We start from the raw sequence: 15,692 nt of genomic DNA on the forward strand, positions 1-15,692 counted from the left end.
TGCATTCATGCCCGCTCAAGGGAATAAATCCTTGTTCTGGAACTGGAAAATAGATGATCTGTCTTTCATTGATAACCCATACCTCAGACCCCACTATATGCTCTCTCTCTCTTTCCGTATCTCTCCCACTCTCCAGCTCACATGTAAAGCAGGTGGGCGGTGGCCATTATGGGGAAGCATCCTCCTTTGGACATGCATTACACACTTTCAAAATGCTTAACACGCTCATACACACCCATTCGCGCTCCCTCCCTTCGTCTACAAGCCAGTATCCCCCTCTCTTTTTCTTCCACCCCCACACGCGTTCGCTGGTTGTAGAGAGGCAGAGCAAATTAGGGTTGGGGAGCCATCACCACAAGAGGGGCTCGTCACGTGAAGCTGAGCCGCCATGTACCGATGCCACAATGGAGGAGGGGGATGCTGGATAGAAGAGAGAGGCAAATAGAATTATTTTCAAATTAAATGTCTGAAATTGCACATTTGCATCATGTTGTATTTTCAGTTGGTGATCATGGCTGGGACTGTAATGCTAGCCTATTATTTTGAGTACACTGATACCTTCAGTGTGCATGTGCAGGGATTTTTTTGTTACGATACTACCTATACTAAACCCTACCTTGGACCGGAGGACCACAGCGCCATCCCACCTATCCTGTTGTATGCTGTAGTAGCGGTTTTGCCCACACTGCTGGTAAGTCTGTGCTTCATTAGTAAAATAAGGTTAGCTGAATAAATTGCCTCAACTCAGATGAAATATCCTGGATGTCTGTTTTAAAATAATTCTATAAAATGCCATAAATAGAAAGAGCAATTCCCATGAATTTTACTGAAGGATTGATGATGAGCAAGGTGATTGAGGCATTAGTGTGTTTCTGGTGATGTCATTAGTTTTGTATCAAAGCCCGACTAATGTTTTCAGCTTTTGAGCTTCAGTTCAGATTGACATTAATAGCATGAATTTCCAGGGATACCATTATGATAGCTCTAAATTTTTAAAGTACACTTGAATTATGGAAAACAAAATTGGTGGTAAAACATGATTTAAAAAAAAAAAAAAAAAAAATCAAATGAATGAAACCTTTAGGGCAGTGGTCTCAAACCGGTCCTCAAAGGGCCGCAGGGGGTACTGGATTTCATTCCAACCAAACGAGACAAATACCTTTTCACCAATCTGGTTTCTTACAAGTGTAATCAGTTGATTGCAATCAGGTGCTGCTTATGTTAGTAGAAACCTCATTGGTTGAACTGTTTGTGCTGGATCTGTTGGAACAAAAACCAGGACCCACTGCGGCCCTTTGTGGAGTCGGTTTGAGACCGCTGCTTTAGGGTCAAACACACATTAAGTAAAATCGACTACTCATGTATAATCTACAATGATTATCATATTGGACTCTTACTGATATGACTTTGTCCTTTTAGTGTAACTTTAGATGAAAAATCTTTTCACCTTTTTGACCTTTTGGTTTTTATTTTGGACTAATCAGATATTTTTTTTAACATGATTTGGTGTTTTTTTTGCATCCGTGCTTTGATAACGCTGTAATAATCAGTTAAATGGAAAAGGCAAATCTAAAAATATTAGTGTCTGATTTTCCATTCACTGGCATTTTTGTAACTGGACAAAAATTGTGCTGTCACTATTACAAGAATTCCCCCTTCAAGTCGACCATCTTTTTAAATTTCTTCAGTCCACTTATTTTCAACCTTTTTCTGATAACACTCGTAAAAAAATGATTACAGTACATTGATGCAAACACTTGTTCTTATGTAATTTTTTGGGTAATGAATTCAAACCAGATCCATTCTGAAAGCATAGTTTTTTTTTTGTGCAACTCAAGGTTAAAGATTGTTTGTGCAATGAAATATTATTGCCAAGTGTTAGTTTTAAGAAAGTGGGTATATAGCTGGAACTTGCCACATTTTAGACAAGTAAAGAAACAGCAGACCAACAATAGGGAAAATGTAGCATGCGCTGTACCGCACTGCGTGCCAAAGTGCTCCAAAATGTGAAAATCAGTCCGCTATGACAAGCGAATGTTGATGATTCAGAAAAGTGGATATAACTACACAAAAGACGCACATTTACTCTGGTATTGGATGAAAACATATAAATAATATGTATAAAATACTACTAGTAAAATTCCAAAAATGTCAATTGCATGAAAACTAAAGCATACAGAAAAGAACTAATACCAGATTTGAAATCAGTGACCAAAGATTTATAGATTTGGTTGAAATAAAAATAAAATAAAATAAAAAGAATGCCAGAGTAATTGCATTCACACGAAATGCGCTCGGAGCATTTTCCAGGAGACTTCTTTTAAAGTGAACCAAAAGTGGCAGGTGTGAATACACCCTAACAGCCAAGTTTTATGCATCTGACACAATGTTTTGACACATACATTGAACCCTTGTCTCTGAAAGTTCAAAAGCTATCTGCCGCACTATTTGCTTTTTCACTTGAAAATGAAAAAATGAAGCAGAAGACAACAGAAATACTCCTTTCTTACAAAAACCTTCTCCAGTGATGACCAGCAGCACATACCGTGATTTTCGGACTTTGAGCCATTACTTTTCCCCCTCATTTGAATCCTGCGGCATATAGTACAGTGCGGCTTATTTGTTGATTTACTTGGGTGAATAGGTAATACTTTATTTGAGAGTGTCATAATTATGACACTATCATGGGCATTAAGGAATGCTTATGACAGATGTCATTAAGTGTCATCTGACAAATTACGTCACCAACTCTATTTATGTCCAGCTCGGATCTTTTACATCCATTCAAAAGTGAGATCATTTGCTGGATGACACAAAATGACATCTGTCATAAGCATTCATTAAAGTGCGTACCACAGGAGAAAAAAAGTCTTAAATAGGATTATTATGTGATTTAGAATCATATTTTGAGACGATTCAACTATATACAACAATTTAGCAAAGCGCAGTTGATGAGAAATTAGTGTTTTAATCTGCCGGTTAGCCAAGCCTACCATTATAGGGCTCTAGCGTCCCCAACAGGTGAATGACGTCCGCGGAGTCTGATTTACTGATTTACTATGCAGCCCATTGAGGGGGAATTGTTCACAATGAGGAAAACATGACGAAGAGAGCAGCAAAATGTCATTGTTTCAGTCTCTCTACTCCAATATTTTTACAGGATATTCTTTTTATCCAAGTATTTTTCCCCAATAGCTAAATAAATGGCTTGAGAAGGACCAGTCAGCCCGTTGAGGGGGAATTATTCAGAACGAGCAAAACGTGACGAAGAGAGCCGCAAAATGTCATTGTTTCAGTCTCTCTACTCCAATATTTTTACAGGATATTCTTTTTATCCAAGTATTTTTCCCCAATAGCTAAATAAATGGCATGATCATGACAAATAACAGTCTTGTGCTAAATTGAATATGAAATAATAAAAATGCATTTATTCAAGACGACATGGCAAAAATACTCCATAATGGTAAAAACTGTCGACTTCACCTTTACGGTCACACCTCCCGAACGATATTTTATGCCACTTAAATCGGGCTTATGTCATTTCCCTTCCACGGCTTTGGAGAATGTAAACAAACCAAGAGGCGTGACAGCTAGCCGACATGCTAACCCGAACCGAGTGATGTTTCAAAGTCTTCGAAGCGGAAAAGCACACATAACTAGCCCAGATCATTTCACATGACGACTGGGTTGTCGATTGTCTTTGCCGATCGGCAAACCGCCCGGCGGAGAGCAATTTACAGCTCGTTCCCTTACTACGGACAGCAGAGCTCGCCGGGGAAGCAGCTGGACAATGTTGCTAATGTGTATGAGGAGAGCTTTTTACATGCCCATTCATAATCAAACGCAAGTGGTCCTTTATTTACAGAAAGTTTGTAGTATTTACTTTGTAATCGCTGTATTCGCGGCTATTTTTAACACAAAGTTGCAATTTCTGATCTGGTGTAAAATTTGACAGAACACCGGGACCACCAAGAGGGCAAAAGCCGAGTATAGTGCTCGCCCGGCGGGGGGATGTGCGACAAGCCGCCGGTCGTCGGCGGAGTTGACAAGGAACATGTCAGCCACAAAATACAAGCCACCTCCGTATTAAAATGATCCCAGTATTTGACATAATACAAAACACGATGTTTACTCACTTCTCGTAAGTCCCATGGTCCCACAGTAGTAGGGCTTGTTTTGGCCAATAGCCACCGGTGAATGGGAACCTTTTGAAACCCCAAAAAGGAGCACACGCCTCTCCCTCCTACAGCAAGATTTTTCTGCAGCCGTTTGGCTGGCGTGATGTGAAAAATAAACGTATTAATCCGCAAAATCAGCTGAATCCTTAGTCCTTCTCATGCAACAGTACAGCTGTATAGTGAAGAGGACTCCTTCCTCCGTACATGTCACAGCGCCCTCTTTCTCAGCCTGAGACTGTTGCCGGAAGTCACTCATTTTCATGGTGCGGGATTAAACAAACTAAATAAATATAGCGATCGCTTCCACACACATCCAAGCAGTCCATTTAATTCAGGAGCATAAATTATGTAAGAAATGTATTATGAAATAAACATGCTTTTTCGTGTCACAGGCACTTTAATGCTCATGGCAGAGTCATTTCATAATTATGATGGTGTTCTGACAGTTTTATGACGCTACTGTCATATAAAGCTTTACCGAATCCCGTAACCACCAATTAATGAAACAACTGGAACAGTAACTGTAAAAATAATTAGTACAGAACATGCAATTTGAGTGTTATTTACAGTGGGGAGAACAAGTATTTGATACACTGCCAATGGGTTTTCTCATTGACAGTGTATCAAATACTTGTTCTCCCCACTGTACATATGTAGCGCTGCAATGCATGCTAGGAGGCATGTTGAATGACTTGACAGCAGGTGGCTGCAGAGATTGACTGTCTTCCCCAAGGGCGCAGTGTTCGTCAAATGAAGCTTCTTAAGCAATGTTTCATTGTGGTTCATTTGGTCTTATGACAGTATTATGATGCCGCTGTCAAATAAAGTGTTACCGGTGTATCTTTTGGCGTAAATACCCCATAATACAGTGAGGACAGCTGTGGCTTATAGTCAGAGCAGCTTATCCCTGAACAAATGCAGTTTTTGTGACAAATTTGGTGGGTGGCGGCTTACAGTGAGGTGCGCCTTATAGTCCAAAAATTACAGCACTCTCCCATTTGAGACATACTGAAGTTACAGCTGATGCTGGAGAATCTGTGATGAGCTGACTCACATATCGTCGCTTTGATGTCACCAATTCCTGCATAAATCGTAATTCTTCATGCCTAAAAACCTATAAATCCTTTTATTTCATAAAGTATTTCTCATCATTTCAGTCCTTTGTAATGAAGTAAGCCAGCCAAAAATCACAACACGACCAACAATCACAAATTAATAATGCTACATTAAATTTTTGAATGCTCTTTCATTAGTTCCGCCAATTACAAGAATGTGAAAGCATTGTAGCTTGAAGACAAGCTTAGTGATGATTAAACTCTGTATACGAAGGTAACGGAACCTGGTACAGGCATTGTCAGACGGAGCGTAGAGACCATAAATATACAGCACATAAACTCAGTACATTTCCAAGGCCTTTATTGTATTTGTTTATACCGTGAAAAGAGCTTTTCATGACGTTTGATTAGCTCAACCCGCTGACAACATAGATGTCGCATATTAAACCAAATGTGTAGCTCAGCAAAAACATGTAGCAGAGCGTCTTGAGAGCAGTTTATCCACACAGTTCATAAGCAGCCCAAATGTGCACACTCCTTCACGTCAGCACCCACTTTGCCTCTAAGCATCTCTCTTTCCAGTTTGCAAACATCCCTGTGCTGATGTTTTAAGGAGAACTTTGATGACTGATGATAAATGTATGTAATTTAAACACTTGACCTTCATCTCATTTGCCGTTTCCCTCGCCCTTCACTCACAACAGCTGCTCAAAAACACCCTGTGGCAAACGCATACATGAGCTAGAAACTATAAAAATCGTGATTGCAAGATTCTCAGCCTTAGGCTGAATTATTCTATTTGTGTGTGATTTCTTCTCTTCATTTTAAGAATATTTGAAAGAGAAATTAAAAAATACATAAACCTTTTAGGGTGACTCGAAACACAAATTTTAGTCATTTTTTCAATGCAGGTCAACGGTGGTCACACGTGTTCTGACAAGATACAGTGCCCTCCATAATTATTGGCACCCCTGAAAAAGATTTTTTTTTTAGCTTCTAATAATTTTTTTTAATTCAAATAATATGGGACCTTAATGGAAAAAAAAGAGAAAAATCCAACCTTCAATACAAAGTGCATTCATTCAGTGGGGAAAAAAATCCCACATAAAGAAAAAAATATTTGACATCAAATAATGTGTGTCACAATTATTAGCACCCCTGGTGTTAATACTTTGTACAATTCCTTTTTGCCAACAAAACAAGGTCTGGGGATTGAGATGGCCATGGGAGGAGCTTGATTTTGTGTCTGGTGAACCATTTCTGTATAGATTTGGCCATATGTTTAGGGTCATTGTCTTGCTGAAAGACCCAGTGATGACTCATCTTCAGCTTTCGGGCAGAGGGCAACAGATTTTGATTTAAAATGTCCTGGTATTTCAAAGCATTCATGATGCTATGCACCCTAACAAGGTTCCCAGAGCCTTTGGAAGCGAAACAGCCCAACAGCATCACTGACCCACCCCCATATTTCACAGTGGGTATGAAGTGCTTTTCAGCATGCGCATCTTTAGTGGCACGCCAGACCCACTTAGAGTGTTTGTTGCAAAAAAGCTCAATCTTGGTCTCATCTGACCAAAGCACACGGTCCCAGTTGAAGCCTGGGTATACCGTGTGTATTTGTGTATTTTTATGTGAGACCAAGATTGAGCTTCACAGTGGATAATATAAGTCATTTGAACTTATTTTTGCTAATGTGTGTTATATCTTTATTATTAAAAATGTCGATGTTTACATTATCTTCCATTTTATTGCACAGCCTATGATCGTAAATAGTTGAAATTGAGGTTTTGCATTTAGAACTGAGGAAAAATAATAATTAAGAGTTTTACAGGGAATTTTGCATATCAATAGAAAAATAAATACAGTTTTGAGTGAAAATCAATTTCTCATTTATGCCTTGTTTCAGTGTAATGCAGCAGTGTAATGTATGCATAAAAACTTTTGTGTTCTATTTGTATAAGTGCGCCAAAAGCAGTTTTTGCATTTTGGTTGTAGGAGTTTTGACACCCTGCCCCTCCAGAGGAAAAAAAAAAAAAAAAAAACAGGCTCGTGCCAACCTTTAAGTCAGGGGGTTCCGGCAAAAAATTCTAGCTATGTTCACCCCTCTATAACACGGTGAGAAAGATTTTACTCCAGAAAAATGCGACAATAATACCGTGTTGTGGGTTCCAAATTGACCTAACATCGATGTTACCTGCTTTTGTCTGAAGATTGCTGGAAAACCTAACTTCGACTTACAGCACAGTGTTTTGACCCTGGCGTAAATTAGACTGTTTTGAAATTTTGGTAGTCCTGTTCAATGCAAATAACCCACCTTTCACCCTTTAGAAGTGTCTCAATGTAAATTCCATCTTTTGTCTGACTTTCATGACCAGATCACAATAACAGAGACGGTGCTATTCTTGGTCCAGTATACATCAAAAGAGTTTGATAATTCAGAGAAGACGGTGGCCACGGGAGACTGCTGTTATCTGAACCCACTGGTGCGCAGGACCTTTCGTTTCCTTGGTATGTGACATGCTTTACATTTCTAGACAACAACTAAAGCCTTGTTCAGACTGGCAGACAAAATCTAGTTTTAACCCATCCAGATTGAAATTGTTCAGACTACAAAAGAGCAATCCAATCACAAAGCACAGAAGTCTGTTTGCAAGACAGATTGAAACCACATACGAGAGGTAGTTTAATACCTAGTGATGGAACGTAAAGAAGTAAAAGTACTTCTTTACTGTACTATCTGTACTTTTCACTCCACTACATTTGATATTGTTGCCTGCATTACACGTTACTTCTGTTGTTGATTTTTTCTCATTGTGATTGGATAGTTTCGTTTTCATTCCTCTGGCGCAATCAATAATCCCTGTGCAACCACCATAACTGAGAACTGGAGCCAGCAACACGCGTACAAGCAAGATTAGGCAGGTGAACAAGATATTGACCAATAAAAACCGTCAGCTTGAGCTTGTTAAGCTTCTTTTCACAGTGCAGACAGTTTTATTACTTGTTATTTTCCCATTCTGGACAGTTTTAAACATAAGTGAGCTGTCAATGAATTTTCTGGTTCATTCCAGAGTGGGCATAGCTCCCTCCTAGTTACCTAAAAATGTCATTGCATGTAATTGACTTTCCTATATATGAATTCAAAATTAAGACTTAGACTGGTAAAATGTGTCCATAAAAGCTGTAAAGCACTAAAATAACAAAAATGAATGAAATGTTAAAAAAAAAAAAAAAAAAAAAAAATTATAATGGGTTAAAATTCAAACTGATTATGTGACTAGCACCTTAGAGACGGTCATTTACTTTGCTTAGCCAAAACCACCTGAGGACAGAAGAAACAAGATGGTTGTACGTACATTTTTTCAAACATAAGCTTTCAAAAGTGACAGCAACTACTGAGTGAGAACCAAGGATTGAAGTTGTGGACCATGAAATGCCAGAGAGGACCGCCAAAATGGTGAACACAACGGTTAGTTTCAGTTTGTCCCACTAAAGACGCTAATTGTACAATAGAGTCACAACCGGGCCTATTACAGTGCCTTGCAAAAGTATTCGACCCCCTTGAACCTTGCAACCTTTCGCCACATTTCAGGCTTCAAACATAAAAATATAAAATTTTGATTTTTTGTCAAGAATCAACAACAAGTGGGACACAATCGTGAAGTGGAACAAAATTTATTGGATAATTTAAACTTTTTTAACAAATAAAAAACTGAAAAGTGGGGCGTGCAATATTATTCGGCCCCCTTGCGTTAATACTTTGTAGCGCCACCTTTTGCTCCAATTACAGCTGCAAGTCGCTTGGGGTATGTTTCTATCAGTTTTGCACATCGAGAGACTGACATTCTTGCCCATTCTTCCTTGCAAAACAGCTCGAGCTCAGTGAGGTTGGATGGAGAGTGTTTGTGAACAGCAGTCTTCAGCTCTTTCCACAGATTCTCGACTGGATTCAGGTCTGGACTTTGACTTGGCCATTCTAACACCTGGATACGTTTATTTTTGAACCATTCCATTGTAGATTTGGCTTTATGTTTTGGATCATTGTCCTGTTGGAAGATAAATCTCCGTCCCAGTCTCAGGTATTGTGCAGATACCAACAGGTTTTCTTCCAGAATGTTCCTGTATTTGGCTGCATCCATCTTCCCGTCAATTTTAACCATCTTCCCTGTCCCTGCTGAAGAAAAGCAGGCCCAAACCATGATGCTGCCACCACCATGTTTGACAGTGGGGATGGTGTGTTCAGGGTGATGAGCTGTGTTGCTTTTACGCCAAACATATCGTTTTGCATTGTGGCCAAAAAGTTCAATTTTGGTTTCATCTGACCAGAGCACCTTCTTCCACATGTTTGGTGTGTCTCCCAGGTGGCTTGTGGCAAACTTTAAACGAGACTTTTTATGGATATCTTTGTGAAATGGCTTTCTTCTTGCCACTCTTCCATAAAGGCCAGATTTGTGCAGTGTACGACTCATTGTTGTCTTATGGACAAACTCTCCCACCTCAGCTGTAGATCTCTGCAGTTCATCCAGAGTGATCATGGGCCTTTTGGCTGCATCTCTGATCAGTTTTCTCCTTGTTTGAGAAGAAAGTTTGGAAGGACGGCCGGGTCTTTGTAGATTTGCAGTGGTCTGATGCTCCTTCCATTTCAATATGATGGCTTGCACAGTGCTCCTTGAGATGTTTAAAGCTTGGGAAATCTTTTTGTATCCAAATCCGGCATTAAACTTCTCCACAACAGTATCTCAGACCTGCCTGGTGTGTTCCTTGGTTTTCATAATGCTCTCTGCACTTTAAACAGAACCCTGAGACTATCACAGAGCAGGTGCATTTATACGGAGACTTGATTACACACAGGTGGATTCTATTTATCATCATCGGTCATTTAGGACAACATTGGATAATTCAGAGATCCTCACTGAACTTCTGGAGTGAATTTGCTGCACTGAAAGTAAAGGGGCCGAATAATATTGCACGCCCCACTTTTCAGTTTTTTATTTGTTAAAAAAGTTTAAATTATCCAATAAATGTTGTTCCACTTCACGATTGTGTCCCACTTGTTGTTGATTCTTGACAAAAAAATTAAATTTCATATCTTTATGTTTGAAGCCTGAAATGTGGCGAAAGGTTGGAAAATTCAAGGGGGCCGAATACTTTTGCTAGGCACTGTATATTCAATGGATGACATTCTTGGCCTAAGCTGCCTAATCTAAAATTCCCCTAAAAATGATGGGAAACAAAAAGAAAATGCTAATTTTGAATGTATGATTATAAATATTCCTGGCTGGAATATTCAGTCAAAAAGGATGTCATCTCCTGTTTTGCCTGTCACCATTTTCAAACTCACCACAGTGACGATTCGTTTCGCAAGGGTGCTAGTGACTGGAAAAACTTAGCATTATATTATATTATATATATATCCGAGGAACGCAAAAATCGGCGTCTACTTCTCCACAGAAAACCGTGTGCGCTCACACACGCACGCACACCCACACACATATAGCTGAGATACCTGTATTTATGAGAATGGGCTAAGCTACTAACCAAGCGTATGTCTTGTAAATTAATTTTATTGCTCACACCCCATTTCGGGGTCATCATGTTTTGCCCCCCTGCCACAAAAGTCAAACTCCGCCTACACTTGTATTTCTACTTAATTTTTTCACCCGTATCTGTACTTTTAAGCTTAAAAAAAAACGAGTACTGCAACCACCATTGTTCATATCAGATTTAGACAAGATGCTTCTCAGTCTGAACAGCCCAAATGGTATTTACCATATGACGCTTTCATTGCCACAGGAACTTGTCAGGTGTGTCAATAATGTGGCCCGGTCTGAACAGGCCCATATCTGATTTGGACACTTGCTAAAAGTAGTGTGAACAGTCAACCCTTTAAAATGCCTGTGACAGGATAAAAAAAGTCTTAAATAGCATTATTATGTGATTAAAATCATATTTTGAGACGATTTGACTATATACAACAATTTGGCAAAGCGCAGATGGCGAGAACTTCTTTTGAACTGCCATTTTGCCACGCCTGTCTTTATAGCGCTCTAGCGTCCCCAGCTGGATGATGTCGGCAGGGTCACTATTTCAGCTGATTTAGAATTCAGCCCATTGAGGGGGAAGATTCAGAACGAGGAAAATTGTGAAAAAGAGCAGCAAAATGTCATTGTTTCAGTCTCTCTACTCCAATATTTTTACAAGATATTCTTTTTATCAAAGTATTTTTCCCCAATTTCTAAATAAGTGGCATGGTCATGACGAATAACAGTCTTGTGCTAAATGGAATATGATATATCAAAAAATGCATTTATTCAGTACAACAGGGCAAAATTACTGCATTAAGGTCAAAACTGTCGACTTCTTGCACCTCGTTTTCAAGTCTTTTTCTGGCATTTCGAAAACGAAAAATCACTCAAAACTACCCCAACTCATGTCACACACGCCGGTGAGGTTGATTGTCTTCACCGATCAGCCAGCCCACGGCGACGAGCAAGTTGCTGCACCCCGGCGGGCAGGCACAGGCAGTGCTCGTCGCTGGGGAGAGAAGAGGAAATGCCGAAAATGAAAAATCACACAATACCCCAACTCATGTCCCACATGGCGGCAGTTGATCTTCTTCGCCGATCGGCCAGCCCACATCGGCGAGCAAGTTACGGCTCGTTGTTCTGCTGCCCTGATGGGCAGGCAGCGCTCGTCGCTGGGGAGAGATGGGGAAACACCGAAAATGTAAACAAAACAGGAATAGTATTATCACCCACCTCTTTATTAAAACGTTTGCCATGATCCCAATATTTGACATCATATAAAACACGAAGCTTACTCACTTCCTTGTCCGTCCAATAGTTCCTCAGTTGTCGGACTAGTTTTGACCATTGCAGTGAATAAGGATCTTTTGGAAATCCAAAAAGCCTCACACTACTCTCCCTGGTGTAACAACAAAAACCTGCAGCACATTGGGCTGGCGTGAAGCAAAAATAAACCGATTAATTCGCAATCAGATGAATCTGCAGTCGTTCTGCATGCTATATGGTAATGGCTGCCTTGTGAACATAATCTCTACCGCTGACGTCACATCTGCCTTCTTCCTCAACCCGAGACTGGAGCCGGAAGTCGCTCATTCTCATGGCGCAGGATTAAAAAAATTGAATAAATACTGTATATCGACTGCTTCCACACACATCCAAGTCCATTTCATTCAGGAATATAAAATACCACGTGTAATATGAAATAAACATGCTTTTTTGTGTCACAGGCACTTCAATATCAGATTTGAGGAGGATCCGACGAGAATCAGATATGCCTAGTCTGAAAGCAGCCTAATTGTCTAAAGTGAAATTATATGACTGACTAAAAATGTATTTTTACAGACTTTAGTTGAATTTGCAACATCCAGCTGTTCAATGTTTATGTCTTTCGTCCACAACTTGTGTTTATAGAATTTCCACTCTTTGTGGAAATTTCAAAATCATTACTTGTGTAACCTATTCATGTTTATTTAAAACTAGTGTAGACATATTTAAAAATCATTGCAAATGTAAAAAGGATTCAAATGAATACTTAATATGTCACACTTAAGTGTGCATATGTGATCACATTAGGGTGCCCTCCTACGGTTTTTTCCTTTTCTTAGTGCAGGAATTTGCATTAACTGCATATTTGATGGTGACTCTCAGCACAGTGTGTTTTATAATTAATCTAAAAAACTTTTGTTATGCCGGAAATTTCCTTTGATCCTCTGCCACTGTTTGAACATTGTGTACAGGTAGACAGATAAAAATTGCAGTCACACAGCGGGGAAAAAAAAACAAAAAGTTAAGAAAAACAGCCTCTCTAAACAACTATATAGTCTGCTATTTTTATGATTCAAAACCACATAGAATACGTTCTTTCATAAATAAATACTGGATCTCCAGTATTTGGAAAGGAAACACAGTGCTCCTGCAGCTTTATTCAATCAGACGAGCTGAATTATGTTTATGCCCTAATAAGCAATTTCCTAGGTGAAGGATGGCCAGCTAGAAAGCAGCAGTCATCCGTAAAACACAAAGCGCCCACATCACCACATTCGTAGCGGGGGGGAAGAGTAGGACAGAATTAGAACGATGAGCCTCTGCAGCAAGTGAGTCACACGAGGGTTGACAAAATCCATTTAATGCTTGTTAAAATGGACCTGTCAACATCTGGAGCCTCACATTGCTGCTCTGACAAATAATAAAGAGAATGTGCACACGTTGACATCTGAAACAATATGCGGAGGATGAAGGGCCTGTCTTGACAATAAAATGATAGAATGAATTATGTTCTACCCCTGAAGGCAGATCACTTTTATGGTTTCAATTCGAGGGACTTTCAAATTAAATCATTTCACTGTCAGTACATACAAAATACACAGTTGGCCTGTTTTGTAACAAAACAAACAATAATACTCACTTATTAATTCTAAACAGGTCAAATAAATTGAAATTCTTATTATCCAAATATATATTACATTAGAGATGTACCGAAAGTAAAATTATTGGCTGAAAAACCGAAAGCTGAAAAATACACATGCATATACCTTAATTTTCGGAACATAAGCCACTACTTTTTTCCTTTATTTTGTAAATTGCGGCTCAGAGTCCATTGTGGGTTATTTGTTGATTTATTTGGGTAAATGCAGTGTATCAAAAGTGTAAGTACACCCCTCGCATTTCTGCAGATATTTAAGTATATCATTTCTCAGGACAACACTGACAAAATGACATCTCAACACAATGAAAAGTAGTCTGTGTGCAGCTTACAGTTGGGCAAATAAGTATTTAGTCAACCACCAATTATGCAAGTTCTCCTACTTGAAAAGATTAGAGAGGCCTGTAATTGTCAACATGGGTAAACCTCAACCATGAGAGACAGAATGTGGAAAAAATAAACAGAAAATCACATTGTTTAATTTTTAAAGATTTCCAAATTAGAATTGAAAATAAATATTTGTTCACCTACAAACAAGCAAGATTTCTGGCTGTCAAAGAGGTCTAACTTCTAACGAGGTCGAACGAGATCTAACGAGGGTCCACTCGTTACCTGTATTAATGGCACCTGTTTTAACTCATTATCAGTAAAAAAGACACCTGTCCACAAACTCAGTCAGTCACACTCCAAACTCCACTATGGCCAAGACCAAAGAGCTGTCGAAGGACACCAGAGGCAAAATTGTAGACCTGCACTAGGCTGGGAAGACTGAATCTGCAATAGGTAAAACGCTTGGTGTAAAGAAATCAACTGTGGGGGCAATTACTAGAAAATAGAAGACATACAAAACCACTGATAATCTCCCTCGATCTGGGGCTCCATGCAAGATCTCACCCCGTGGCTTCAAAATGATAACAAGAACGGTGAGCAAAAATCCCAGAACCACACGGGGGGGACATAGTGAATGACCTACAGAGAGCTGGGACCACAGTAACAAAGACTACTATCAGTAACACAATGCCCCGCCAAGGACTCAAATCCTGCACTGCCAGACGTGTCCCCCTGCTGAAGCCAGTACACGTCCAGGCCCGTCTGCGGTTCACTAGAGAGCATTTTGGATGATCCAGAAGAGGACTGGGAGAATGTGTTATGGCCAGATGAAACCAAAACAGAACTTTTCGGTAGAAACACTGGTTCTCGTGTTTGGAGGAGAAAGAATACTGAATTGCATCCAAAGAACACAATACCCACTGTGAAGCATGGGGGTGGAAACATCATGCTTTGGGGCTGTTTTTCTGCAAAGCAACCAAGACGACTGATCTGTGTAAAGGAAAGAATGAATGGGGCCATGTATCGAGAGATTTTGAGTGAAAATCTCCTTCCATCAGCAAGGGCATTGAAGATGAGACATGGCCGGGTCTTTCAGCATGACAATGATCCCAAACACACAGCCAGGGCAACAAAGGAGTGGCTTCGTAAGAAGCATTTCAAGGTCCTGGAGTGGCCTAGCCAGTCTCCAGATCTCAACCCCATAGAAAATCTGTGGGGGGAGTTGAAAGTTTGTGTTGCCCAACGACAGTCCCCAAAACATCACCGCTCTAGAGGAGATTTGCATGGAGGAATGGGCCAAAATACCAGCAACAGTGTGTGAAAAGCTTGGGAAGAGTTACAGAAAACGTCTGGCCTCTGTTATTGCCAACAAAGGGTACATAACAAAGTATTGATGAACTTTTGGTATTGACCAAATACTTATTTTCCACCATGATTTGCAAATAAATTCTTTAAAAATCAAAGAATGTGATTTTCAGTTTTTTTTTTCCACATTCTGTCTATCATGGTTGAGGTTTACCCATGTTGACAATTACAGGCCTCTCTATTATTTTCAAGTGGGAGAACTTGCACAATTAGTGGTTGACTACTCATTTGCCCCACTGTATATAAATTAGGGATGTACCGAAAGTAAAATTATTGGCCGAAAAACCGAAAGCTGAAAAATTCATGCATATATCTT

General features: G+C 39.6%; 1 protein-coding gene across 1 annotated transcript in view; it reads left to right on the plus strand.

Annotated features, from left to right (window-relative positions):
• Nucleotides 1-200: 200 nt before the first annotated feature.
• The window catches only part of LOC130908942 (phospholipid phosphatase-related protein type 5-like), a 30,590-nt gene continuing 15,098 nt past the window's right edge, over nt 201-15,692 (plus strand). Inside the window, exons 1-2 of the mRNA XM_057824903.1 lie at nt 201-691; nt 7,609-7,741. Coding sequence (XP_057680886.1) covers nt 488-691; nt 7,609-7,741 — 337 coding nt within the window. The 5' untranslated portion in view covers nt 201-487. The remainder of the gene's footprint in view (nt 692-7,608; nt 7,742-15,692) is intronic.

This window comes from Corythoichthys intestinalis, chromosome 20 (genome assembly GCF_030265065.1).
Source record: "Corythoichthys intestinalis isolate RoL2023-P3 chromosome 20, ASM3026506v1, whole genome shotgun sequence".
In the NCBI taxonomy this organism is placed as follows: Eukaryota; Metazoa; Chordata; class Actinopteri; order Syngnathiformes; family Syngnathidae; genus Corythoichthys; species Corythoichthys intestinalis.